The 27,984-nt window shown below is 40.5% G+C and overlaps 2 protein-coding genes and 1 non-coding gene across 3 annotated transcripts; all 3 read right to left on the reverse strand.

The window, feature by feature from the left end:
- Positions 1–6,530: 6,530 nt before the first annotated feature.
- On the reverse strand, positions 6,531–15,774 carry cmasa (cytidine monophosphate N-acetylneuraminic acid synthetase a). Its single transcript, XM_053650414.1, has 8 exons — positions 14,833–15,774; positions 14,574–14,746; positions 12,603–12,758; positions 12,209–12,342; positions 11,294–11,388; positions 11,004–11,175; positions 8,665–8,836; positions 6,531–7,320 (listed from the first exon to the last, which is right to left on the reverse strand). Exons 1-8 carry the CDS (start codon positions 15,123–15,125, stop codon positions 7,109–7,111), a joined length of 1,407 nt encoding a protein of 468 aa, XP_053506389.1. The 5' UTR covers positions 15,126–15,774; the 3' UTR covers positions 6,531–7,108.
- An 827-nt stretch (positions 15,775–16,601) lies between these two features.
- LOC128623793 (U4 spliceosomal RNA) lies at positions 16,602–16,742 on the reverse strand. Its single transcript, XR_008388675.1, has one exon. It is a non-coding gene; the product is annotated as a U4 spliceosomal RNA (small nuclear RNA).
- A 5,299-nt stretch (positions 16,743–22,041) lies between these two features.
- Positions 22,042–27,412, reverse strand: kcnj8 (potassium inwardly rectifying channel subfamily J member 8). Its single transcript, XM_053650415.1, has 2 exons — positions 24,296–27,412; positions 22,042–23,376 (listed from the first exon to the last, which is right to left on the reverse strand). The coding sequence occupies exons 1-2, from the start codon at positions 24,643–24,645 to the stop codon at positions 22,476–22,478; spliced, it is 1,251 nt and encodes a 416-aa protein (XP_053506390.1). The 5' UTR covers positions 24,646–27,412; the 3' UTR covers positions 22,042–22,475.
- Between the last annotated feature and the right edge of the window lie 572 nt (positions 27,413–27,984).

Genomic DNA, 27,984 nt, shown 5'->3' on the forward strand with positions numbered 1-27,984 from the left:
ATGGTGTTCAGGTAGATTACAAGTTCAGTAATTACAGGTGATGAGTTGCCAATCTTGACAAGATGTCTGCCAGAAATGCTGAGAACTGGGCAGAAACTTGAGTATCTGAGGGAGGAAAGGGGAGTTTGAGTTGAGTGTCATCAGCATAGCAGTGGTATGAAAAACCATGTGCATTTTACCTCACTGAGAGAGTGAATATAGAAGAATAGAAGAGGACCTGCCACTGAGCCTTGTGGGACATCAGCTGAGAGTCTGAATGGAGTAGATGAGGATCTCATCCCTGTTATCTAATACAATATGTCCATCCCTCCAGGTAAGAAGCACATCGGTGCCTTATTGTGTCACTAATTGCAATACTTGGATAGCTTGTCAATAACATTAATAACTGGTAGGTAGGCAGTTGTCCAAGATAGAATGTATGCATCTGCCTATTTTCAGAGCTTCTTTTCCCACCTCAACATTGTTTGTGATTGAGTGCCCCCATGCAGGATGATGAAAGCACCACCATAGTATTGTCTGTCTGCTTGTATTATTCACCTTTAAGAGTTCTTAGAAAACAGTGCTGGGAGGTATCTGTCATAACTACTTCCATAATTACTGGGAAAACTCCTAAGGACATGCCCTGAAGAAGAAAACATGCAATGGACCAAAGGGTAGATCCAGTCATGTTTCTGTCAAGACTGCTGATATACGTTTCTGTGGTATGGCTGAACATTTAGCCAATACCTAAATGGTCTGAGATGCAGCATTCCTGGTTGTATTACTGGGGTTGCTGCTCCCAGCACCCCTGCCAGACACATCAAATCTGCATACGGACAATGCGGGAACACTTGCACTTCCATAACTGCCTTCATGATTGTGGCTGCTCCATCTTTCTTCAAAAAGGCTCACATAGCATGTGTGTTGTGTTCCATGCCAATGAACTGTAAAGTCTGAGCAGGAATTAAATATCTTGTCTCATGATTGACATTTAGCCCCAAAGCTTCTACACGTGAAATGTGCTGCTGAGACTGCCAGCATGGTAGCCAATCATGTACATAGGGCAGTATACATGGACTCTGGTGTTACAGGAGCTATAAGGTGACACACTGTGAATATGAGGGGTGCGATATCTAACCCATAGGAAAGACCTTGATACACTATATAGCCAAACATTTATGGACACCTGAAAATAACACGTCATTGTACATGCTGAACATCCCATTCTGGATTTAGTCCCCCTTTTTGCTGTTTTAATAACCTCTACTCTTCTGGAAGGTTTTCCACTAGATTTTGGAACATGGCTATGGGGATTTGCCCATTCAGCCACACAGCATTGGCGGCTCCAGGCACTGATGTTGGGCAAGGAGTCCTAGGGTGCAATGGGCATTCTGGGTCATCCCAAATGTGTTCAGTAGGATTGATGTCAGGGCTCTGTGCACAGATATGTAATATTGGATCATTTTCCTCAATAAATAAATGACCAAGTATAATATTTTTGTCTCATTTGTTTAATTGGATCTCTTTGTCTACTTTTAGAACTTGTGTTAAAATCTGATGATGTTTTAGGTCATATTTACGCAGATATACAAAAAATCTAAAGGGTTCACAAACTTTCAAGCGCCACTGTACCAATAGCAGATTTCCAAATTCCATTTACCATTTAAGCCTGCATTGGGCACCCCTGCTTACTGTGTGTGTATTTTAATTTTCCTTGTGCCCACTGTTTACACTGCTCACCACACTCAAGCCACAATCTCTCAACTCAGGCCCCACACACCACATGCGATGGTCCTGGCACTGATAATATATAGCCTCATCACATTCACACAGCCTAATCAGGACTAAAGCAGTATGTGACCAAGCTTGTGATTGATGACTAAAGGATCTTCATGCTGACTCCATGGCAATGCAGACATCACTGTCAGCCTGTCACTTCACCAATTCCCCAGCATCTGCACTTTTCCAGCCCCGAGAGAGCAAGGCTGGTTATTGACAAATCGCCTCACATTACGGCATCCTCAGCCAGCAAGTGCACCACTTACATCAGGAATAACAACACTTCACTTTCGTTACCAATAATGGGACCCACTCCACTGCCTTTTCACGGCACAGCCATTTGTGACTACAAAACAAATTTACTACAGAGTGCTTCTGATCTTCACACAACACATTGACTGACCTGATATCTGATTTCACATTAATGGATGAATAAGCATGGGTTACACAAGTATCATGCCTTGATGAAGGACATACAATACAATGTTCATTCAAATCCTGTTATGTGAAAAAAAAAAACTGTATTCACAAATTTTTCTGTAGTAACCACATGCCATATTTTAATACAAGTATAAATTAAATTTATAAATTTGAGAAATTAAATGCCACAAAAAATATGTGAAATTTGTCTTTTTTCATCACTGCTATTCAGGCGAATGAGTTTGTCGCCTACATAGAACAGTTTCATGTTAATAAGTATTGGACAAATTTTTAATCCCTCTTCTGTTTAATCAAGTAACCTTATATATATATATATATATATATATATATATATATATATATATATATATATATATATATATATATATATATATATATATGGTCCTTGTCTACTTATCCTTTTCAGGGTCATGGGGAAACCTGGAGCCTATCCCAGGGAGCATGGGGCACAAGGTGGGGTACACCCTGGACAGGGTGCTAATCCATCAGGAAGGCACACTCACATACACATTCACACACCCATTCATACACTACGGACACTTTAGACACACCAATCAGCCTACCATGCATGTCTTTGGACTGGGGGAGGAAACTGGAGTACCCGGAAACTGGAGTACTCGTGCTAATTTCCAATCAACCGATCATGTGGCAGCAGCACAATGCGCAAAATCCTTCAGATACAGGGCAAGAGCTTCAGTTAATATTTGCATCAAATTCTCATTGACTTTGACCCTGTCATGCCTATTGGTGCCAGGTGGTCTGGTTTGAGTATTTCAGAAACTACTGATCTCCTAAGATTTTCACACATACACCCTTGAGTTTTCACAGAATGTAATACACACAAAAAAAAAATCCAGTGAGCAACAGAAATGCCTTTACAACCATGGTGAGCAAAAAAGCGTCTCAGAACACTCAATCATGTCAAGACCACATTGTATTCCACTCATTTCAGACAACAACAAGAACAGTCTGAGGCTACAGTGGATACTGGTTCACCGAAACCAGACAGATGAAGATTGAAAAAATGCAACCTGACCTATTGAATGAGCCGTGACATGCAGATATTAGAGACAGAATTTGGGGTCAATAGCATGAATCCCTTTTGTCAATAGTTCAGGCTGGTGGTCGTGATATAATGGTGTGTGGAACAATTTTGTGGCAGATATTGGGCAAAGAAATACCAATTACTCATTGCTTGAGTGCTAGAGACTATCTGAATATTGTTGCTAACCATGTCTCATGCCTTAATGACCACAATTTACCCATCTTATAATGGTTACTTACTTACAGTACAAGCACGATCATGCCTCACGTCACCAATCACAAATAGCATATATATTAAATCGATATGTTTCCACCAAATTTGAAGCTATACAATACAGTCCCAGAAAAAATGTACGCTAATATAAATATACCCTCCTTCAATTCTATGTTCAATTCAATTCATTGTGTGGTCCTCACCAAAGTCTACATCAGGTATGTCAGGTGACATTACAAAAACCAAAGACACCATTTTCGTTTTATTTCAAAAAGTCATTTTTCCCCAAAAATTAAACCAACATTCAGAAACCATTCCTATTTCCACAATCATTAAGAGAGTGATTAGTTTTAAAAGTGTTACTAATGAACTGTACAAGGGTTAGGCAATCATCAAGATGTGACACTATCTTTATAAAAGCAGAACTTTTTGGCAGATTGGTTTTCTGGACCACTTGGGTGTGTGTCTATATCATGCCATGAAGAAAGGTTATCAGCCATGACCTCAGAGAAGTTGCAAATCAATATGGGAATGCTTATAATGCTTGTTTGTATATACAAGGGCGGTAATTGTTTGTTTATAGAAGCTGGTGAGGACCACACAATTGTTATTTAGGCCCTCATAAATGAAAAATTGTAACTGAAGGAGGGTGTACTGTCTTTTTCCCATGACTGTACATTTTTCCACCATATCTGATACTGGCTCTTTGGCTGGAAATTGGATATTCCTCTGCACAGACGTGAAGACGGAGAAGCAAGCATTCCATGCTTTAAATTTTTGAAAATATCTAATAAACGATGTCTTCTCCAAGTCGATTAGGTCCCAGCCAGCCCACCTGAGGCTCTTAATGACATGGGACTGGTGATTGTTAGTCAAAACTTTCTAAAAAGATTATAGGAAATACTATAGCAGGCACAGGTGCAGTCTGGGACGATCTGCTAGCACACCTGTGACCAGTGCGCCCGGTCTCATAAGCTCACATTGATCCTCTTTAATTGGTTATTGGAGTGCAATCAGCAAACGTAGGCAAGCAGAGTACAGAGCCACTTCAACTGTATTGATGATTTCTACCCTCTGGGTCTCATTTGAAATTCTCACGGTTGCTTTTAATCAAGAGTTGACTTTTCGTCTGAGAGAAAAAGCATGGCATGTACATTCCTTGCCACCGAAACCAAAAGGCAAATAGAATGGGTTATGTATATGGTAAACTGAATTTAAAGGCAAAAAAAAAAAGAGAAAGAAAGATAGCTTACTCCATAGAAATGCACATAATCCCTCTGTCTGGAGAATGAGCATTGTTCACTAACAAATCGAATCACATTCACTGGGTGCCTGAATGCAAATGATATACAAGATCTTGGCAGTGACTGAAGGCATCTTCTGTAATATCCATCCTGCCAGAATATAGAGTACTCTGCTTTTTGCGTATCAAGCGTTTATACTAACTCCACTTGTCAGACTGAAATATCTCTGGGATGAAACAGGTGGAAGCAGTCTAAAGATTTTGGATGCTAATGTATAACTTTGCGAGTCAAAACCATCAATCAGTCATTATTTCAGTCAAATACATATGTTATGCAGCATGTGTCACAAGTATGATACTTAATATGGCTGTGTGGCATTCCCTATGACTATTATTTGCCATCTTTTGTTGTTTACTGAATCTAAAACCGAAGCTCCGGGAAGCAGTGTCGTATAAATGTATTTTATGAGTAAAGAATTACATTTCGGGTATGAAATGAATTTCGGCTAATCCAGAGAAGCTAATTTGCATCAAGCGATGGCTAAATCATACATGAAACTAGGGCAAATCTAGCCCTCCTTTTGTATGAACCTCTCGAACTGTACCCGAGAGATTTCAAATGAACAGCAACATATTTTTGTGCCCCAATACTTCAGTGAAATAGAGTAAGCTAGCATGCAAGAGGAGCGTTGTGCCAAACTCATCTCTAGGTAATATCCTTTTTATGCTAGCTAATTGGGTGAATTCACTCTCTCAAAACCACACATGAAAGTCGGCGTCTTTTCACCAAACCGCTACCGATTTCGTGTCATGCAAAAAGATGATTTTGTTGTTGTTGTTTTTGCTGAGAGATTTTTGAAAATCATTCACAGGCTCAATACATGGCATGTGTAACGTGCAAAAAAAAGTCCCGCAGGACAGAATCACTCGTGTTTCCGCATCTGCTACACGTCTGGTCGCGCCACAGGTTAGGGTGTGTGCAGGCGATGTGAACTCAGTGACATTCTCAACCACAAGGAGAGGGAGTTAATTGGGTTCACCCTCTCACACAGGGTGAGATGAATCAGAATTGCAAATGAAGAAACATAAACAGAGTCAATTGAGGCTGATAGCATGCCCTCCCACAGCCATCATGAGCTGCCATTACCGCTGTTCTTAAAAATCACTTATCAGAAATGCTTTCAAGGATGATGTCTCTTAACAAACTTTGATGAATTTATCAGAGGGAAGACAGAAGGAATAACTGTATTTTAAACAGCATGCAGGATTCTAGCCTTAACTTTTTTTTTATCTCTTCTAACGGTATGATACTGTGTGATCACCACATGCTTACAATGACTAATCATCCATTAAATGTCTAAAGATTTGTACATGGGTTGGGTGAACCAGAAACACAGACACTATGTGTCATTAAGATAAATTACTAAAATAGTCTTTGATATTTTCACCAGTGATGGTCAAAGGTCTCAAATATGTATATAAAAAAAAAAATTTTTAAATGAGGTGATGTGAGGCTGGGATACAGTTTTGCATTAAGCTGGGGGGAAAAAATCTTAAATAAGAATAACAAGAAGTTGTTTTGTGTTCCCCTGGGTCAGTGAGGACCCGAATTTCTTCGATTGAATGTTTTTGTAATTTATCGCATCGTTAAAACAGCTCTTGAGCCTGTTCATCATAAAATCTGATATAGACATTTTCTGACTCATGTTGCTTACTCAAGTGGCAGTGTATTGATCCTGAGCAATATCTAGAACATATCTAGTGATTATGTACTGTGTAGTAGATGGAAATTGAGTCAGTCCTCTGAGAAAAAAGCTTATAAAATCAGTAAAACATACAACAGTTCAGTCTTTAATTGTCCACTACTCCATAACATGTGCATGTGCAGAGAAGAATAGAATATTGTGAAAACATGACCTTTAGAATAAGCCTGGAAGTTCATGAGAATCTTGCTGCCGATGTTAATGTTAATACCAAATTGAACTTGACCTAATGATAAAGTTATGCACTGTAATCTCAAAAGCAGCTCATGCCTGAACAAAAGCGATCACAATTTCAAATCCATCCTATCATGTTATGTGCAGTGTCGCCCTCTGGTGTATGCTGGAGTTTAAGGAAGGATTCACACACTGCAAATGACCTGTAACTGATTAATTACACTCTTAACACCGAATTAAGTACAAGAGCCTTAACATATGAATGCAGTACAAGAGCCTTAACATATGAATGCAGTACAAGAGCCTTAACATATGAATGCAGTACAAGAGCCTTAACATATGAACATCATTATAATCATACTACACCAAGCAGCACTACACATTATTCCATTCGTTTCATTTTTCCTTTACGGACATAGACGTTCTATAACTGTTCGGTTCTAAAACACATGCTTTAAAAACTTCTTCAAATTAAAAAACACCTCTGTAATAGTTATTATTCTCCTTCTGAAACTTGGCTCCCTTCATCAGGAGAATGTGCTCGATGAACTCCATAACAGCCCCGTGTCCTGCTGCTCTCTGGCACGGGTATTTAGCCGCATTGAGAACCACCAGGGGGACGTCCGAGGGCACTGCGCTCAGACCAGCCAGGTTCAGGCAATTCACATCTGGCACATCATTACCTGCAGAGAAGGGAACTGCTGAGGAACAGCTGGATTTTGGATGGACCTGGTTTGTTTTATGTTTAGTATCATCACATGGACACGCACAGTTTAGGTCATAAGTGTGCATACACCTTGCAGAATGTGCAAGATGTTTAAAAAATAAAAAATAAAAACAAGAAAGAAAGCAGGATAAAAAAAAATGCATTTAGTTTTTATTTTATTTAGTTCTGCCCTGAGTGAGCTATTTCACATAACAGATGTTTACATCTAGTCCACAAGACACAATAATCACCGAATTTACACAAATGAACCAGTTCAAAAGTTTACGCACGCTTGATTATTAATCCTGTGTGTCGTTACCTGGATGATCAGCGACAACACAGCGACTGTGTTTATGTTTTGTGAGAGTTGTTCACGAGTCCCTTGTTCGCCCTGAGCAGTTAAACTGCCCACTGTTCTTCAGAAAAATCCTCCAGGTCCGGCACATTCTTTACTTTTCCAGCATCTTCTGCATATTTGAGTCCTTTCCAACAGTGTCTATATGATGTTCAGATCCATCTTTTCACACTGAGGACGACTGAGGGACTCGTACACGACTATTACAAAAGCTGCAAAACGTTCACTGATGCTCAAGAAGGCAACACGATACATTAAGAGCCGGGGGGGTGTAAACTTTTGAATAGGATGATCGGTGTACATTGTTAATTGTAAGTTTTGTCTTCTGGGAAACATGTAAATATCTTATGTAGCTTTTGAAGGGCAGTATAAATGAAAAATATAAGATGTTTAAACAAAATAATAACAAGGGCAGTATGAAGTAAAAAAAAAAACAATATGCCAATAATTTCATGATCCCTCTTTCTATTATTATTATTATTATTATTAACATTTTGCATGGCGTATGTAAACTCATGACCTCAAGTGGACAGTATATGAGTGCCAAAGCCTTATCAAGCCCCCTGACATTTCTTTTAATGTTGTTTCTTTGAGCATGTTTTCATCAACATTCCTCAATACGGTATGTCCAGTTTCAATGGTGCTGAATTACTAGTGTTTAACGGTCATAAACAGCGAGTAGTAAAAGGACCGGGTTTCATTTAATTACATTGAATTTTTAAATGTTCCAGAATAATTGCCAAACATTAAAATTTAAATTGAGGTAGCAGCATTTTTAGGATTATTTGACATTGAGTACACCCCATGAGTACACCCCATATAGTACACCCCATGCCACGAACGTGAACCATGTTGAAAAACTTTGATGCATCCTTTCTCAATTATGGCAACTGAATCCACTTACTTTATTTTAGCAGATTTACTTTTCTAGGCATTTCCACTTGCTCAGATATTTTGCACGCTCACCTATGTAGGCCACCTCTTTCCACATGAGCTCCTTCTCTTTCAGCAGTGTCTCCAGTTCCACTTCCTTGTTCCCTTTCAGACACCTCACTTCACAACCTGTTTCCTTTGACAGCCTCTCTGCAAACTGGAATTCACTTATAACTTGGTTGTCACTGGATGCTATAAGGATCACCTGTGGAGACAGTTGTTGTTGGTGGTTTTTTTTTAGTGAACAGTGGCATATGAGACATCCACACTCATGGAGCTCCTTGCGAGGAACATGACCCAATGAAATTCCAGGCAGATTTGCATCTGGAAATACAAGTAGGCTTATATTGACCTGCCCTGTGTTTTAACAGTGTACTTGATGTCCCTTCTCACAAGTGGTTCACTTGATCCTCATGGGAGTAGGATTTCATAGGGAGTGGGTTTTTTCATTACTCATTTGTCCTTGCTAATAAAAGAAATGCAAACATCTTTCACCCAGTTCCGCTTTGCTGTTTGCAGTTATGTTGCTCCACCAGAAGCTTGTGTAATAAACCTTATCTGAGCTGACAAAGTAAGGAAGCAGTTGTTAATATAGAGACAGGGATTTCCCTGGGTATTTCTAGTAAGTAATAAGATGAAAGCTTGGTAAACGTATAAGAATGTATGTTCACCATTTTTTTTTTTAAATTAAGTCTCAGCTTATTATTCAGCTATTTATCCTAAAGCAGATTATTCACTATTATAAATTAGTCAGTAACCACAGTGGGAGTTAGAAGACTGACGATGTGCTCATGAGTCCTAGGACTTTAACTGGGGTGTTCTGGAAGTTTAGTCACGTCCCTAAAAATACTAGTGCTTAAGATGGCGGACTGAAAAACCACGTTTCCATCCTGCTCCCATTCCTCACGTCGTAACTCGTCCCTCTGAGGAAGTGAGGAAAACGTGCAAACATTAAACACGGACGGGAAGAGCGAATGATAAAAGTATTCGCCAGACGAGATGTTCCTTGCTCACTTCAAAACTAACTTAAATGAATTCACGTATTGATGAACAAACTGATGTTGCCCAGCTGTATTAACTGTTATAACTGATCTGCAAATACAGAATTTTATTTATTATTTGTGTGTTCAATTTATCTGGCGTCTTTCTGACACCCAAGGTTACTTTACAGTACACCACTGGCTGGCCAGTACCTGTATGGGAGACCTAAGGGAAACTAAGGTTGCTGCTGGAAGGGGTATTAGCGAGGCCAGCAGGGGGCGCTCACCCTGTGGTCTGTGTGGGTCCTACTGCCCCACAATAGCGATGAGGACACTATACTGTAAAAACAGCACTGTCTTTCGGATGAGACATTAAAACCGAGGTCCTGACTCTCTGTGATCATTAAAAAAATCCCATTGGCCCTTATCTATCACGGCCCCATAACAATCCCCATCTCTAAATTGGCTACATCACTCTCTCCTCTCCACTAATAGCTGGTGTGTGGTGGGTGTTCTGGCGCACTATGGCTGCCGTCGCATCATCCAGGTGGATGCTACACACTAGTGGTGGTTGAGGAGACCCCCCCAATACTATTTAAAGCACTTTGAGTGTCTAGAAAAGTGCGATATAAATGTAACTGTAACTAATTAAGATGATTCATTTTGTATTTGTGATTCAACTCTCATTCCTCGAGTCCTCCAAGTGCATTTTAATAATGGAATTTGATGGAACGATTTCTGGATCTCAGGATTTGGGACTGAGGACTCAATGAGGCATCAATTAGAGTTTGGGCTGCATCATGGGATTGGAGGTCATTGTTTTTCTGGCTTATTCTTCTTCTTGTGCTCAATGGTGCATGCTGGAGTCTCAACTTTTTAATAATGATTTTTTTTTAATAGTCCGTCTATTCAGTTTGTGTAATCACTGTGGTCAAGTAAAACAAACCATGTAGCAGTTGACGATAGCAGGATACAGTTTACATTTGAATGAGAAATACAAACTGGAAGATCTCGGCTATTGTTGGAGGTGTAACTTGAAAAACAGCATATTTTACCCCTGACAAATCTGTTCGTCCCTACGTGCATTTTAAGCACATACACATGTATTGTCTAAATCTCTACAGAAAGAACGCATCCAGAAAATCTATTATCTCAACTGCCATTCCCTAACGCTAACATGTTGCCAAACTGGATCTTCAGTCAGCTATATATGAAGATACTGATGAATCTACTATACGCACTTTGCTCCATTCAGCGCTTTAAAAAAAAAAAAAAAATGTGAAGACAATTACGTCCTCAGCTGTCCTACCTTAGACAAATAAGGAATGTTTAATCAGGTGTGGTTTTGAGTAAACTGATCTCAGGTTAGTTTAAACAGCAATGTTAACTAACCTTCATTCCTTCTTTCTGTAGCATGCGGATGCCAGTCAGGTCTGCGGTATTGACAGGTGGCATCTCCTCTCCCGCTGCAGATAGACCGACACGCCCGTCAGTCAGGCAGCCGGACACGTTGCACAGGAGCAAGCGCAACTTCTCCGGCTCACTCTTGCCAAAGTAACCAAATCTGCATTGACAAATGTACACACACACGCACACACACATCCCAGCATGTTGATTTTCAGGGTGTTGATAACCAAGCAGTCACAGAGCAAGAACTCACTTCTGAAATCCTGTTCATTTACCTGAGAACCCTCTGTTCTGCTACGGGCCAGTCGATGTCAACATCAATATCAACGCTATACTCTGGTCGCATCTCAAAGTAGGCAATCTTCCCTCCCTACAACATGAACCAAGGAAGAAATAGTTACAGAACACTGTGTATGGTCTAGTCAGAATCATGTATAGACCCCATGATAAAATAAATTATTGAACACTGAAGAGTCCTGGGCCCAACAGATTTGTATTACAACAGTGTACTACGACATAGGCTCCCAACATGAGTAATGGACAATAAGCTTCTGACTGGCATTGCGCTCTGATGTGTGAAGGGCCCTTTTTTTTTTTTGTTTTTTTTTTTGACAGTTTGATGTTTGCCTTTGACACTGTAAAATTGGCAAAGAGCAGTCGTAACTCAAATATTAACTTAAAACCTTTTTAAAAACACTGACAGGTTACTGAACAACAAGCAATAGGTCTGTACGGCCTGCAGCTGAAGTGCAGGATTCGTTTTAGGGCAAAAAATAATAATACTGATGAGAAGAACATGTAAAATAAACTAAAATAAAGAAGAAGAAGGTAGAAGCATGAGGACCAGGAGGAACTGGAGAAGAAAAAGCACCGTATAAATGAATGATGTTCACAAAACATTGTGATTCCTGAATCAAACAATCACAAAGAATTCAAATCAATCTGACAAGCTCAAATAACTGCTAATTAGCGATTCTGTAACCGTGACAGGCCTATTTATGATATAAAGATTTAGAGAGCTGTTATGTAGAGCACTTTGTTATACTTAGTCCTCTTCCACTGGAATGATGATGTCCTGACACTGCTGGAACCCGAGAATGAAGGATGCCTTCCCTGTTTCCAATATCCCGATTTAAACCCTACAGTGACACAGCCAACGTACAAGACAGCATTTATACTCCATAGCCCACCTGCAAGAGTCCTTGGGTTACAAGATCTTTGGTGGCAAAATAAAAGGATCCATTTTCGCAGAGTTCTCCATCCCAGTCTTGACGACGGGGTCTCCTGGATGGGTCTAGGTTCAGAGGCTTAGTGCTTGTGATCTCTTGGGGGAGGCAAAACAAACATACGGCCAAATGGCCACATCACATAAGTTAATACAAGCAGGGCTAGGTCAATTAATGTGCATTAGCTTAGACCTGGAAGAATGTACAATGCAGAATTTTCCATTTCAGTTAAAGCAACATAAAGCAATAAAAGCTCACATCTTCTATCTATCTATCTATCTATCTATCTATATATATATTTCTCTCTCATATATATATATATATATATATATTATTTATGCTTGAATATTTAACTGACCTCCTTTTTTTAACTCTTGCCAGCGAAAGTGGTGTCGGCGAACGACGGAGAAGACAGAGTCGTAGCCCTGCTTGGTCATCATCTCCACAGCCTCTTTCAGGTGGTTCGGGTGAAGGCACGGTGAGGTGGCCTGGATGTTACAGATGACATCCACTTCTGCAGGACACCACCGAACTCAGGTTAAACGAGCAACAATGAAACAATAGTTCACTTACACACTGAACATATATCAAGTAACTCAAATAGAAAGCAATTGGAAAATATGAATCAAAACTGCAGACTCCATGAGTATGTAGAGAATGAGTCCTAAAGAGACCATTTCCATTAAGCCTATTATAAAGTCTAGTGTCAAGTGGGCTGGACAAAAAATAACTCATCATAAATAATGTGTTAATTTAAGTGTGTTTATCTGAAAGGTACATTATGAATTTTTTTTAAAAAAAGGACTAAACAGATATTACCCTGAAACACACTGCAATTTATTACCAAAAACAAAGGAAAAATGCATTGCATAAGTTGCAGAAGTATTCACCCTGTGTCCTTTTATGCATTTTTTTTTTTTTGGCTATTACAATCTGGAGCTGAAATGGATTTAATTAAGATTATACAGGAAATTCACTTCATTGAGAAACTGACTTAACTCTGGTGAAACACTACGTGAGAAAAAGTTTGTGGACACTTTACCATGAGACTCGTATGTGGTTTTTGAACATCTCATTCCAGATTTATTCCTCCTTTGCTGTTATTATAAGCTCCACTGTTCTGTGAAGGCTTTCCACTAGATTTTGGAGCGTGACTGTGGGGATTTGTGATCATTCAGCTACAAGAGTATTAGTGAGATCAGGTACTGAGGAGGTCTGGGGTGCAGTCGGTGTTCCAGTTCATCCCAAAGGTGTTCAATGGGGTTGAGGTCAGGGATCTGTGCAGTACACTCCAGTCTTTCTACACTAACCTTGGCACACTATGCCTTCATAGACCTCCCTTTGTGCACAGGGGCATTGTTATGCTGGAACAGGTTTGGGCCATTTAGTTCCAGTGAAGGGAAACTGTATTGCTACAGCATGCAAATACATTCTATACAATTTTGTGCTTCTAACTTTGCGGCAACAGTTCGGAGAAGAATCTCATATGGGTGCGACGTTCAAGTGTCCATATAATGTAGAAACTGTATATATACAGTACATCTAAAGGTCAAGGTGAGGGTGGGGCAGTGGTGGCTTGGCGGTTAAGGCTCTAGGTTACTGATCGGAAAGTCGGGATTTCAAGCCCCAGCACTGCCAAGCTGCCACTGTTGGGCCCTTGAGCAAGGCCCTTAACATCCCAAAGGGGTTCAGTGGGGTTGAGGTCAGGGATCTGTGCTTCTACACCAACCTTCACACACCATGTCTTCATGGAGCTCGCTTTGTGCACAGGGACATTATCATGCTGGTACAGGTTTGAGTCTCTTAGTTCCAGTGAAGGGAAATTGTAATGTTACAGCATACAACGACATTCTATACAGTTGTGTGCTTCTAACTCTGAGGCAACATTTTGGAATAGAACCACATATGGGTGTGATGGTCAGGTGTCAACATACTTTTGGCTATAGAGTGTATTAGTAGCTGTGTTTATTAAGTTTGTTGCTTTGTTTCGCCCCTGGAATAAGAGAGACCCCCCCCCCCCAAACACACACACACGCGCACGCTGTCTTTAAATTCAATTAAGCTCTCTTAAACTCTAATTGTCCATCTACTGATAATTTGTTGCCTTCTATTGGTGGCATGTTATGTCTAGTGGATACCATTACAGACCTATAATGGTAATGGTTAGCTGATGGTTTGTAATGGTATTTGTAGTGGAAACCATTACAAGTTCTGTGACGTTTACTATTATTTATTTATTTTATATTTTTCCAGCAAGGATGTCTTGTGTCTCTGGACTCAGATGTGTAAACCTACAGAAGAGCACACACAGTGAATGAGGTGATCTTGCCTGGGTGAAGTCTGGAAAACTCTTGCAGGGTTTCCAATGAAGTCGAGGTGTCTTTGGACACTTCTGGACTCCTTCGGTGTACATCAACCTTCCAGTTTTCTGCACCCCAGTTTTTTTTCCCCCAGTTTTTTGCCACTCTCTCGATCTCGTCATGGTCCGTGGACACCCAGACACTGTGGAGATGGACCAGAAGAGCTCTAACACAACAGGAAAAGACAGGACAGGACAGGATATTGTGATAACTGATGCACTCCATTACCTGTTAAACACATTGGAGTCTAAAGCAGCTCGTAACACCCAACAAATGAGAGGAACTCCAGCCAGTGGCTTGATGTTCTTCAGGGGGATTCCTTTACTCCCTCCTCGGGCCAGGATCACAGCAGCGATGTGTCTCTTATCCTCTCTCTTATCCGCTGTCTTATCCTCTCTCTTATCCTCTCTCTTATCCTCTCTCTTATCCGCTCTCTTATCCTCTCTGTCATCCTCTCTCTTGCGTTTCTTTGCGTGATTGTTGCAGTCTTCTGAACATGCAGGTTCCACCGCGGCGTCCATTCCTTCTCTCTATCTCAACAACATACACCGTGGACTTTAGGACCAGGTGGACTTTTGCGCTTTTGGACGGCGCAACGTCACCAATGACAACTTCCTTTACGTCTCTCAGTTGCGCGCGCCGCCGCTGTTTATCTAGGATGTAAACAATCTTTTCTTCTTCTTTTCTTTCCTCCTGTGTTTACATTTAGATACAAAAAGAAGCTCCAACACTCACGTGCCCAAAGATGTAGGTCTAATAGAGCAGTATTTCAGTCAAAGTTTCCGAGGAAAAAAAGCTATTCAAACACATATGCACGCGCACATGTACTATGGTTGTTTTGGTTTCGGAGGAAGAGTGTAGTTTGCATGAATTGTGAGTAGCAGATACAGTTCTGGGTGGGGATGTGTGCATGTATGTTGCCCTGTCATCCATCCAGGTTGTATTCGTGTATCAGTGTGAGAAGGTCCTGGCTCGAAGCAGATAGTGTACAACTTCCGGTGTGATTTTGCGAGTAAAAATTCCCATGATGCAACGGGACTGGTGCGGACCAGCTCAGAAAAAACAAACAAACAAACTCGGAAGACAGCGTCGGCTCTTTTTAAGAATTAAACCGTGTATTAAACAGGACTTGTTTAACAATACCCGAATAAATTGTTACTTTGTTGATGATATTTGTGCGGTTATGATGACGTCGACGGTCACATGACAATGCTAACATGGTGGATGTAGTATGTCCGGGATTGTAGTCATACTACACACACGCATACTGATTATTAGTGCGTACTGTTTCAACAGTCGTGCATCGAATTCAGTACGTACTGTCACTGTATGCAATTTCGGACGCAGTCATAGTTACCAACTGCATTTCATGTGATTGTACCGAGGCGTCGAAGTCATTACATTGTCACTAACCAATGAGAGCAGTTATGGGCGGAGCGACACGTGTACCCCCGCCCCTTTCTGCACGTCTGCAGCCAGGTCTGTTTGGGCCCAGTATTCCTGGAATAGTTTCCAGATCCACTTCGAAAAGCGGTTAAAGGTGTATTCGGTAATATTAGAGGATTAGGTCTCAAGATTAGGTCTAAGGAAGTGGGTTTGACCTCTGAATGATTTTTACTCCTCGCACCGCCCCCAGAATCTACAGTGGCCCATAGAGTGTCTATATTGACATACTATTCTGATTGACAGGAGGCGCATCCAAACAAAAACAAACAAGCTCTCCGGACCGGAAGTGAGTTTTCCGAATGAGTTTTAGCAGCTATTGAATACACTTAGATCTTTATTCTTTTTAAATCGTGCTTCGTACCTCTTCCAGTTTATTCGTACAAAAATAATAATAATAAAAATATCGACTGTAACGAATACAAGTGACTAGACTATACGTATCACAACGTATTACTTTCTCTTAAGTTTACACCGAAATCATCTGTAATACTAGTAAAAAAAAAACGTGCCATAATACAACACGATAATCTACTTTTTAACAATGAAATCAGTCTCCGTAGAGACCGTCAAAAATTGCCATCGCCGACTATATTTCAAGTCGTCAAGGCGGGGTATTGGGTAAAGTTTTCAACTAGCAATAATCGCGCCTCGGATAAACCTCATAGGCTACGATACTGCCACTGCGCAAAGCTAAAGAACTACCCGGCGGAGAAGCCACGCCACTGTACAGCACACACATCACACTAACGGTGGATTATTAACACACACCAACCACACACACATATCACTTTTTATCCTAGCGCTCATCATCAAATACTACTTCTAGCTAAGTTTCTATCCGTTTTATACCTCTGTATGACGCGGACGCTTTAAAATGTTTTAAAGAATCGCGCCGCAAGGCACGATGGGAGTACCTACGTCATCAACGTCTAACAGTGTTTCTAAAACAATTGAGAATACGTTAAGTTTAAATAAGTAACAACTCAGTCATGAAGCACAAACGAAACTGTTATTGTTATTCGGTTTGCTTCTTTGTTTCTTTTTTATTTTTCTTTCTTTTGTTTTGTTTTGTTACATACAACAACGCTTTGGACCTGGTAATGCATCAAGATGATCACAAGGTGGCAGTGTACACTCAGTTTCAAATCTGCCTACACATGCCTCATACTTTCATAGGATATAATAATAATAATAATAATAATAATAATAATAATAATAATAATAATGAGTGCTTCTCATTTCTTCTTCTTTTAATTTCGCCCCGGTCCTGACCTCCTCCCTGCAGGGAAGAATGATTTAAAGTTTTGGGGGAATGTGTGTGAATCTGGGTTAGACAAACGCGTTTGTTTGTTTGTTTGTTTGTTTGTTTGTTTTTACTACATGTTAGAGCTACAGTATATAGACCACACACATGCTGGGTATGTTTTGTTTATTTCTAATAGGTGGCGATCTAAATCTAAAACGCCATGATATATAGACAATTTAAGGCTGTTTTTTTTTAAATATATATATATATATATTAGGAAAATAAATCACCTCAAAATCACTAGAGAACATTTCTGTAAGTGAACATAAACTTCTGTTGCTCTATACACTATTTGTTGTTCTCGATCTTTACTAACTTTCCTCAAAAAAAAAAAGTTGGGTGTTTTTTGACAAGTATTTGGTTTTGTGTGGGTTTTTTTTGGGAGGCGGGTGTAGGTGGATTTTTGTTTTCATTTATTTATTTATTTTTTACCTCTTAAAGTCCTGCAACAATCATAAAATGTGTACATTTTATATGTTCAGAAATGACATTTTCTATTAAAAAAAACATCTTCAGCGTTACATACTTCATTAAAAAAAAATTATTCAAGTCTGTTTCAGCAATACATTTATTTTTACATAGTTGATATTTATACAGACTCAAAATTCATCATGCGATATTAAGAGAAAGATCATTTAAAAGAATCTGGATAAGCATATAAATAAGTTATGCATGAAAGGATTAAATCTATTCTAGAAGAAGAAGAAGAAGAAGAAGAAGAAGAAATAGAAGAAGAAGAAGCTCCTCCCTTTCAGGAAATGAGTTTTCAGGAAGTAGATAGGTAGATAGATAGTGGATGCTTCTAAAAGGTTAATGATGTCATCATTATGAACGTGTCGCTGGGTTTGTTTAAACAGGATTAACCAATCGGGATCATGGATTTTCCCTGTCTCTATTTGAAAGCTACTAGCCACCTAGTTACACCGAATGTCTTTATTTTATTTTGTTTTAAGTGACTTGACAAATATACTTGTTAAATAGGCCTCAAATTAAAAGATTTCTACCCAAACTTCTCTGCATACATACAGTCACGGTTACAGATCATACAGATCACACCTGAAATGAAATCCTAACTACTACTATCACTGGTCACTAGTCATATACATTCAATTAAATTGTATTTATATAGTGCTTTTAACAATAGACATTGTCACAAAGCAGCTTTACAGAAGTATACACATTTTACATTTAGAAACTGGTCCCAACTGAGCAAGCCAGAGGCCACCATAGTGAGATAAAACTCCCTGAGATGACAATGCTCCATTTTAAACGAGGTAGCCCAGGGGTAAAATGTAAAAGCCACACATCACGGGCTAGAAACTGCATTCAAAGAAGTGTTTCCTGTCAGAAATACAAGTTATCAAAGGCAGCTCTAGGGAGTAGTGCACTCAGAGGATTTGGGGATTTGTGGCAGAAGACTATTATCGCTTCTTGTCACGTTTACATTTACGGCATTTGGCAGAATCCCTTATCCAGAGCGACTTACTTTTATTGCATTTATACATCTGAGCAGCTGAGGGTTAAGGGCCTTGCTCAAGGGCCCAACAGTGGCAGGTTGGCAGTGCCAGGATTTGAACTCATGACCTTCCAATCAGGAGCAACACTCATTCACTCACTTTGAGTAACCGCTTGATCTCGGTCAGGGTCGATCCAGACCCTAGCCTGGGAGCACTGAGAATGAGGTGTGACCCCTGGATGGGACGCCAGTCCATTACACCAAAGAGCAACAGAACAATTACATTTACTTCTGTCCATTCTATATATATATATATATATAGAGAGAGAGAGAGAGAGAGAGAGAGAGAGAGAGAGAGAGAGAACAATAGATCACACCCTTGACTGTATACACTTCATCCTGAGGTGTTAGTCTGACGTGTAAATTGTTTAAGATGGGCCAGGGTCTAAGCACCTCCACCCAAAGTAACCCGCTCCTCATTTCATTTTAAATAGAGAAAGACATGTGGGGTAGGATGAGGTCAATTATTCCAGTACCTGTCTTTTGCTCCACAAACCTTGAAGTCATTAGAACGGAGCTACTCACCTTTAAGAACGGGGAGGCCTGATTTAACTTCCTCCTTAAGGAATATGCAAGGGGTTTCTCTCGAATGTAGTTGAATGCAGATCGAAAGGGAGGAGGTAGAGGAAGTCTGGGCCAAACGCAGAAAGCTGCAGCGCACTTTGGTGTCTGCTAAGGTCGTCCAAATGACGGTAGCTCGCCTCTTAATGGTAATCCATTCCATCTTGTCCCTCTTAAGTGCAGGAAGGTGTGGCTTAGTAATGGAGGAAAATCAAATGATCTGGCTTCTGATTCCAGACTGTGAGCTTCTTGTTCAAGTTTTTTTTTATCGCTTATCTTTGTTCTTCCCCTGCTCTATATAACATATGAGATTATTTTCTTCTTCTTTTTCTTTCTTTTTTTTTTTTTTTTTTTCATTGTGGATGTATTTTCTATTTTTCTGTTTTTATATTTAACTGAAATTTGTGAAGCATTTTTTTGTTTGTTTGTACGCATTAGCGAGTGGCCATGGTTACTGTAGATATCCTGTGCTACTTACAGTGTTTTCTTTATTTGAACTATTTCACACATTTAAGAACAAACAAAGCAGGTAACACATGTAGCACTGTCATAGTGTTGTTGTTGTTGTTGTTGTTGTTGTTGTTTTTAAAAAGTGTTTTTCTTTCGGTTTAAATGCGATACAATGCTATAAAGGTTATGAGTTCAAATCTCAGGGCTACTGTTGAGATTTCTACCGTGCCCCACTCTGATCAAGGGGTCCCTATGAGGACTACGCATGCACTCTGACCCTAACGTCCTAACAAGGAACATGTGAAGAAAAGGATTCTTCCCTAGGGGAAAAATGTATTGCTCAAAGGTTGCCTTTTAATACGCTTGAAGACTTTGCAATATACTGGTGATTGTCACTCGCGTTTCGTTTAGGTATCCCATCTGACACAGACGTTTCTCTTAAAATTCCTAAGGAGAAATAAAATTAGACAGTCCTGCGGTGCAGTATGATATAATTCTGAGAGGAGTTCAAACATTAAAATCATTGTTCCTAGTTTTCAGAAGGACTACAGCTCTATTTCCATAATGAATTAAGTCAGCAGTTTACTCTTTTTACGTTTTATTCTTGAATGCAGTTCAACCCAGTTTGGCATTCGGTAAACAAATCGAGACACCAGGGTGCAATAGTTATAAACCCTAATGAATCTGGCCAGTAACTCTGAAGTTTTATTGAATCTGAATCAGGCCAGACCATTAGGAAATAATAAACCTCACCCAGGTGCAAATATATTGTGAAAAGCACATACAATCCAGCCTTTAAAAGAAACAAGATGTTGTTGATCGCTTCTTTATCGTGATTCCTCTCACCCTTTCGTGCATGCTGTTCTCCTTTCATTTTATCTGAACACTGTAAAGGATTAAGTTGCTTTTTCTGCGACCCATTTCGCACGCCCCTTTGGTTAATGCTTCATTCATTTAATGGGATTGAATACCTGTGAAATTATGTTAAAGCTGTGTTTATATTCATTTTTAATGCAACTCACATAAGCTGCCACTGCAAGCCAATGAGAGTAAGGAGCTTGTTTCTAGGTTAATACTAGCTAATGTACACAAATCCTGCAAATGTGTATGATGAATATAAGTTGAATGAATTCCCATCTGTTCACACTGCGGTTGCATTTGTACATTTATATAGACACTGGCCCAAAGAGGAATTAAAAATGTCAAAATCCACGTGATTTTTTTTTTTGCTGTTCAAACTGTCACACATGAGGATAACAATTAGATCAGAGGCACGTTTGCCTGCGTTGGAACATCGCCATTACATCCTTTTTTTAATCATCCATCCATTTTCCATACCGCTTATCGTACACAGGGTCTCGGGGGAGCCTGGAGTCTATCCTAAGGAACTCGTGGCACAAAAAGCGGGACACCCTGGACAGGATGCCAACTCATCGCAGGGCACAGTTGTATACTAAGGATTTGGAATTACCAATCAGGCTACAAATCTTTGGACCGGGGGAGGAAACCGGAGTACCCGGAGGAAACCCCCACATCACAGCAAACTCTACATGCACAGGGCAGAGGCAGGATTCAAACCTCAAATCCTGTAGCTACCACCGAGTTCTAACATAACTAACAAAACTGTATTTCAAGCATCATCATAAAGCTGAAACAGTCATAATTTATAGCATATCTCTTTAACAAATACATTGGCGATTAAGCATCTGCCTATTCACAACTGTAACATGAGAGACCACAAGTTAAACAGCGTTTGAACCAGAGGCTTTTCAAACAACATTTATGTAGCAGTATTGTTCCTGCTTCTGTCTGAAACGTACAGTAATTTCTATCTATGTCATGGAAAAGACATATTATACTATTGGGTACATCCCGCTTTGTGATAACACATATACGTGTGATGGTCAGGTGTCTACAAACTTTTGGCCATATAGTGTATAGTGGGCTGAGATGAAGGTTGATGCAACATCGCCCCCTAGCGGCAGAACAAAATCTTTCAGTCTATTGTGTTTTTATTTTTTAAATGTTTAAAATGATTGTTGTTCAAAATGGCAAGGGACAAAAAAAAAAAAAATCCATTGTTTATAAATTGCTAATCAACACTAATATGCAAGCTAAATCAGAAGATAAAGCAGTTAAAAGTAGAAAATACATGATCGTGAATTGAAATCAACAAGCAGGGCAAACTGCTTTATTGAACATTTCAAATTAAATTTCTAATTTCTACACAGAACATGAATTACATTTCTCAAATAAAGTGTGTACAAGCTCAGTGACAATATTACAGGTTCCAATACAACAGTATAATAATACAGGACAGTGAAATAGTGCTCTTATGAAAAGAAATAGCCGCGTAGTACGAGACACAACGCATTCCTCTTTCTCACTCTCAAACGTTATGTTGTTTTTTAATAAGTGTTTTTTAAATTCATTTGTGCAAAACAGGAAAGGAAGAAAGCAGATCAGCACTTGCTGCCGCTTTACAGCAGAAGCGGTAGAGTTCGACAGAGCAACAGGAAGAGGTCTAATGGAGCAAGACAGGAATAGAGCATCCCTGAACCTTTTATAATCCAGATGATGGTCTCGTGCGTGTCATGTGACAGCGACATTCTGCCCCCCTTCAGGTGTGAAGAACTGCACTTTGGGTACTGCTAGTGACAGGTTGTTGCGCTGCATGGAGTTGCTCTTGCGCATGGAGTTGTTGCGGCGCATCGAGTTCCTCTTGCGCAGAGAGTTCTGGTGCGACAGCTCGCTCTTCTGCATGGTCTGTATGAGGATGGACGGCTTCTCGTCGAGCTCACGGGCGCTGCAGCGCGGCGTCGCCACCTTCACTGTGTTCCCAAACTTGGAGTAGTCCACAGAGTAAACCCCCTCCTCTTCAGTCACGATGGGGACGAAGCGGTGGCCCCACTGGATCTCCTCAGTCACATAAGAAGTGCGTGCCTGTGTGGTGATACCTGTGGTCTCCACAACACCCTCAAGGATGACAATCACTTCCAGGTCACTGCACTGCAACTCCATGGCTGACAGGTCATAGAGTGGACTGTCTTTATCAATGACATGGCAAATGATTAGTGGTGCAAGGAGGAAAATACTGTTGCTGGCCCCGGCGCTCTCACTCTGGATGTCGATCTGGTGTATAGGGATGACCTCTCCTTCAGGCGTGGTGGTCTTGCGCACCACCTGGAGGCGCACAGCCGCATTGATGATCATGCTCTTGCGCAAGTCACCCACGCGGATCATGAAGCACAGACGGCTGTTGCGCACGGCGATGCAAGCCTGCCGGCTGAAGATGAGCGTCTCAGCACGTCTGTGTGACTGCGCCGTCTTCATGAAGATGCAGCCCAGCATGACGGCATTGATGATGAGCCCGGCAATGTTCTGCAGGATCAGCACCGTAATGGCTGTCGGACACTGCTCAGTGATCATGCGGCCACCGAAGCCTATAGTCACCTGCACCTCGATGGAGAACAGGAAGGCTGAAGTGAAGGACCTGGGAAGGGAAAGATGCTCATAATTTAGGAGGGTTTTTTTTTTTCTTTTTTTTTTTCTTCTTCTTCAAGAATCAAATATGGTTTAAAAGAGTTCCATTCACATTTAGGAGTGATCTGAAAATCATAGGCCCACACAGGTTTCAGTCTGTGCCTTAGTTGTGGGCCCCCTAAACTACACAGCGTCCCAAAAGCCTCAACATAAACGGAATTAACCATTTATAGCAAAATGTCTTGTAAAATATTTTCCAAAATGTTTAAAAAGAAAAAAAAAATTTCAGATAGCCTTTACGAACACCTTTCCCAAAAGAAGAAACGGTTCTCATGGCTGGATCGGGGAAGCTGTCGCAAGGTTGCGATGGACTTTAACATGAGACATGGCGAGCACATCACACACGACACCGCCGCCAAACTTATTAACAAATTCAAAAAGACTGGAAGTCTTATTATTATTATTATTATTATTATTATTATTATTATAGTAAAATCATTAAAGACGAATAATCTTTTCTCCCAGACTATATTTTGTTTGCCATGTGCTCAGATTTGGCTTAATTATGACGACCCACAGCTTGTGTTAAAAACATGATACAAAATGATTCATCCTTAATTAGCCTTATTAGTTTACAAAAAGGTATTCACTGTACTTGGAGCTATGAAAGGCTTCCTCCCAGAGAACTGAAGAACCCTAGGGCTTGCACTTGAAGTGTTTTCAAGTCTGTTTTATTATTATTATTATTTTAATCTAGCTTATCTGAAACTATCTGGATGTTTCCTTGAGCATGCACTCTGCCAATGCACAGCAAATAAAAGTTGGAAGTGTGTTAGTTTGTATTAGGAGGTTGCAGTAACAGTAACGTGTAGGCTATTATGTGCATGAGGTTTGGCGTGTAGGCTCGTATCTCGAGCACTTGGACTTACTTGACGTTGGTGACGCACTGCTCGATGCCGGCCTGGCGCGTGGGATCCAGGTCTCCGTGCCCGAACGCAACGAGCCACCAGGCCATGGCGAACAGCAGCCAGCTGCACAGGAAGGTCATGGTGAAGATGACAAGCGTGAAGCGCCACTTGAGGTCCACGAGCGTGGTGAAGACGTCCTGCAGGAAGCGGCCCTGCTCGCGGATGTTCTTGTGCGCCAGGTTGCACGCGCCGCTCTTGGCAATGAAGCGCGCCTTGTTCACGCGGTCCCTGAACACCGGCTTCCGTGGGGCGCGCGAGGCCAGCGCGGGTAGCGCGAACTCCTCGGGAATGATACTTTTTCTCGCCAGCATCGCTATTCTGCACGTTACCGCCCACGAACAGGCGATATCCGTGCATTCAATTCAGAAAAAAAAGAAAAGAAAGAAAGGAAGAAACTAGAAACACACACGCGCACACTCACAGCTCTAACCAGCGCGCGCGCTCTAGCACGCCGTTGTCTTACAGCCCAGCTGTTTAACCCGGCAGATGTGTTGTGATGTTTTGCATCTGTCCGAAAGCTACGCACCGAAACGTTTTTTTTTCTTTGTTGTTGTTGTTGTTGTTTTTGAGACGCTAAAGGGGATGCGTGCAAAAAGTTTCACTGCTCGCCACACACACTCCAGAGAAGCTGCTGCTCCAAGTCCAGCTCCAGTTGACGTACATCTCAGGGGCGGTCACTGCCTCGTGTACTCCGCGAAAGCCTCTACAGCAACACAGCAAACAGCTTCAGCGCTCTCTTATGCTGTAACGACTGTAAATGCTCGATTATACCCTGCAAAATCCTCTCCAAACTTTGTAGAAAAAAACAACAACAACAAAAAAAAAAAAAAACATGCATATATGCATATGCATTTCTCCTGTAATTACACAGTGAGGACTAGTATTCAAAATGTCAGCGTTGTACAATTCCACTTATACCAAAAAAAGGACCAAAGTTATTGCGTTGTTTCAATAGCTGACAGAAAAGTTGCAATGTAAATCACTTCTAAATGTGGCCTGCAGGGGGCGACATAAGGCACTCTTGCCTTTCCTAGGCTTGTGCATTTTACTCCAGTGTTTCCTAATTGTGTCTCCCTATAAAGGTGCTAGAGCAGTGGTTCCCAAACTTTTCCAGGGCAAGGCCCCCCAAATGGCATTGAAATTTGACCGAGGCCCTCCTTTTGCAAGATGTCTTTAAAACAAATTAAAAATACAGACTTCTGAATATATCCCCCTTTTCTATTAATAATTACATCTTACATCTTTACATTACATTAGGAATTGATTGTGTGTGTGTGTGTGTGTGTGTGTGTGTGTGTGTGTGTGTGTCTGAGAGTGAGAAAGAGAAAACATACATTTATTTATTTTTCACACCAAATTGTTGAGGCCCCCCGGGCGCCCCCTGGTGGCCCCCAAGGGGGCTGCGGCCCCCACTTTGAAAACCACTGTGCTAGAGGACATGTAAACCAAGTAACCGACTAGAGGACTCCTGAGAATTCATTCATCTTCAGTAACTAGTTTATCCTGGCTCCAGATCTGGGAACGTAGGATGTGAGTCAGGAATAGACCCGTGGATGGAACGCCAGCCCATTAAAAGTGCTACCACCCACCACCCCTGGCCGTGTTACTCTCGGCAGTCAGGTAAGAGAAGAGGGTGAATCCAGAGTAGGGTGTTGAAGCGTATCTTATGTTCTTTCCTATGGTATCGTCTAGTTCTTTTCCTAGGGGACTACCTCTTACATTGCTTATCGTCAACTTGCAACTCGTTAAAGCTGCTTTACAAAGTGTCTTCTGTGTAAATTGTGTATGCTTGTAATGTGTAATAAACATTATACGTGTACCCCCAGTTTCTCAGTCTCTTCATTCCACACCAATCCAGCTACCCATCATCTATCTCCAGCACATGTTACTAACCCTGCACTATTTCCCTAGGCCAGATCTCAAACACAGCAGGGCCGCAACAGCAAGGCACCACACTCGTTCACTTATACCTTGAGCTAATTTTGTGTAAACAATCCACTTACTGGAATGTATTGGGAGGTAGGACTCTAGAGAACCAGGGAGAATGCTCACAGTAACCCAAGATCAGGATTGAGCTCAGGAGGACCCTGAAGCTGTGAGGTAGCAACACTGTCTGCTGCACCAACATCGGACAACACCGACATGTTGCCTGCGAATGAAGTTCATTGACGTCCATGTCATTTTAGTACAACGACACCTGTGTCAGTGGGAACCTTTGGAACTGTTAAGCATCATCAGGGATACGGCTGCACGGTTCTTGATGAAATGGGATGCTTGGTGCAGAATTGAGATCATGGTTCTCACTCAGGTTTGTTTGTTTGTTTGTTTGTTCTTACCAATTTTGTAAGGAACAAACATGTACAATTTGATTTTTACATTACGGCAGAGTGTGGTAACCACATTCTCCTAGCTGATGGTTGTGGATGATTAGTGCTAAGAGCACAGCGTGTCCCAAAGTGAAAAGGTGACATGTCTCCACCGCTTTCTGATATGCCCGATTCTTTCACCATCATTTTTTGGTCTGCTAAAATACGTATCATGATACTAAGTGGCAGAGAATGATCCAAATGCTTACTAAAAAAAAAAGAAAAGAAAAGAAAAGAAAAAAAGAAATGCGTATATCAGATTATCTATTATTGAAGTTAACCCAAAGTGGACAGCAGAATTTCAGAAAATCCACATCTCCTGCACATTCAAAAGGTTTCCTGGCTTTCAACACAACTAACTCCTGTCTCCTGAAATAACAAACCAACCCCCAAAACAACTATTACTCCGGCCTATTACTAAGATTCCCACTAAGTCTCATTTCTTGACATGCAATGGTCCAGCTCATGTAATATTAGCATTACGCAGACTTACCGTTAATCTCCTGATCACTTCGCAGGAGATCTTTTTCATAGATGTGGGATAACTCAAATATTTCAGGTTTAGCCAGCTCATGTACAGCTCATGATTCACCTCCTCTCCCCAAATGAAAAATAAGTTAAAATCTCCCCTATACAGTTAATAATATGTTAAATAAGTACGTGCAACAATCTGTAGCACATAGAAAATAGCATTTTGCCCGTATCAGCCCACTATAACAACACTTCTGCTTAAAAAACACTTCAGAAATATGATTTATTATTATAGTATATTAGAAATATTGTATATATATATATATATATATATATATATATATATATATATATATACACACAATAAGCATTTATTTATATATATATAAAATAATGTGTGAATCCATTTAACATGTCATACTTGAAACATGCTTTGCAAGTCATCTATTATAGGTTATAAAAATGTATATTTCAGTCCCCTGACATTCATTCAACCCTGTTACCCTTTAAACACATTCACCCCTCTGGAATATTTAGAATATTCCACAGGTCACATGTTCAACAGGAAGTTGCTTCATTCACATTTCTTGAAAACTATGGGAAGAAGAAAAGTAAGTTCTCTCGTTATTTTTTCCTCTTGGACAAGGACATTTTGAAAGTTACTAATATAGGTTGGAAAAAAATAAATAAATAGAAGCATAAATCATTAGAATATCCTTAAGGCAAAACACTATAGGCATTTAAAAAAAAAAAAAGACATTACTATTAATTGCTGACATTCCTGCAAGAAGTATTTGTTTTTGTACTGGAGCT

The sequence above is a fragment of the Ictalurus furcatus genome, chromosome 19 (genome assembly GCF_023375685.1).
Source record: "Ictalurus furcatus strain D&B chromosome 19, Billie_1.0, whole genome shotgun sequence".
NCBI classification, from domain to species: domain Eukaryota; kingdom Metazoa; phylum Chordata; class Actinopteri; order Siluriformes; family Ictaluridae; genus Ictalurus; species Ictalurus furcatus.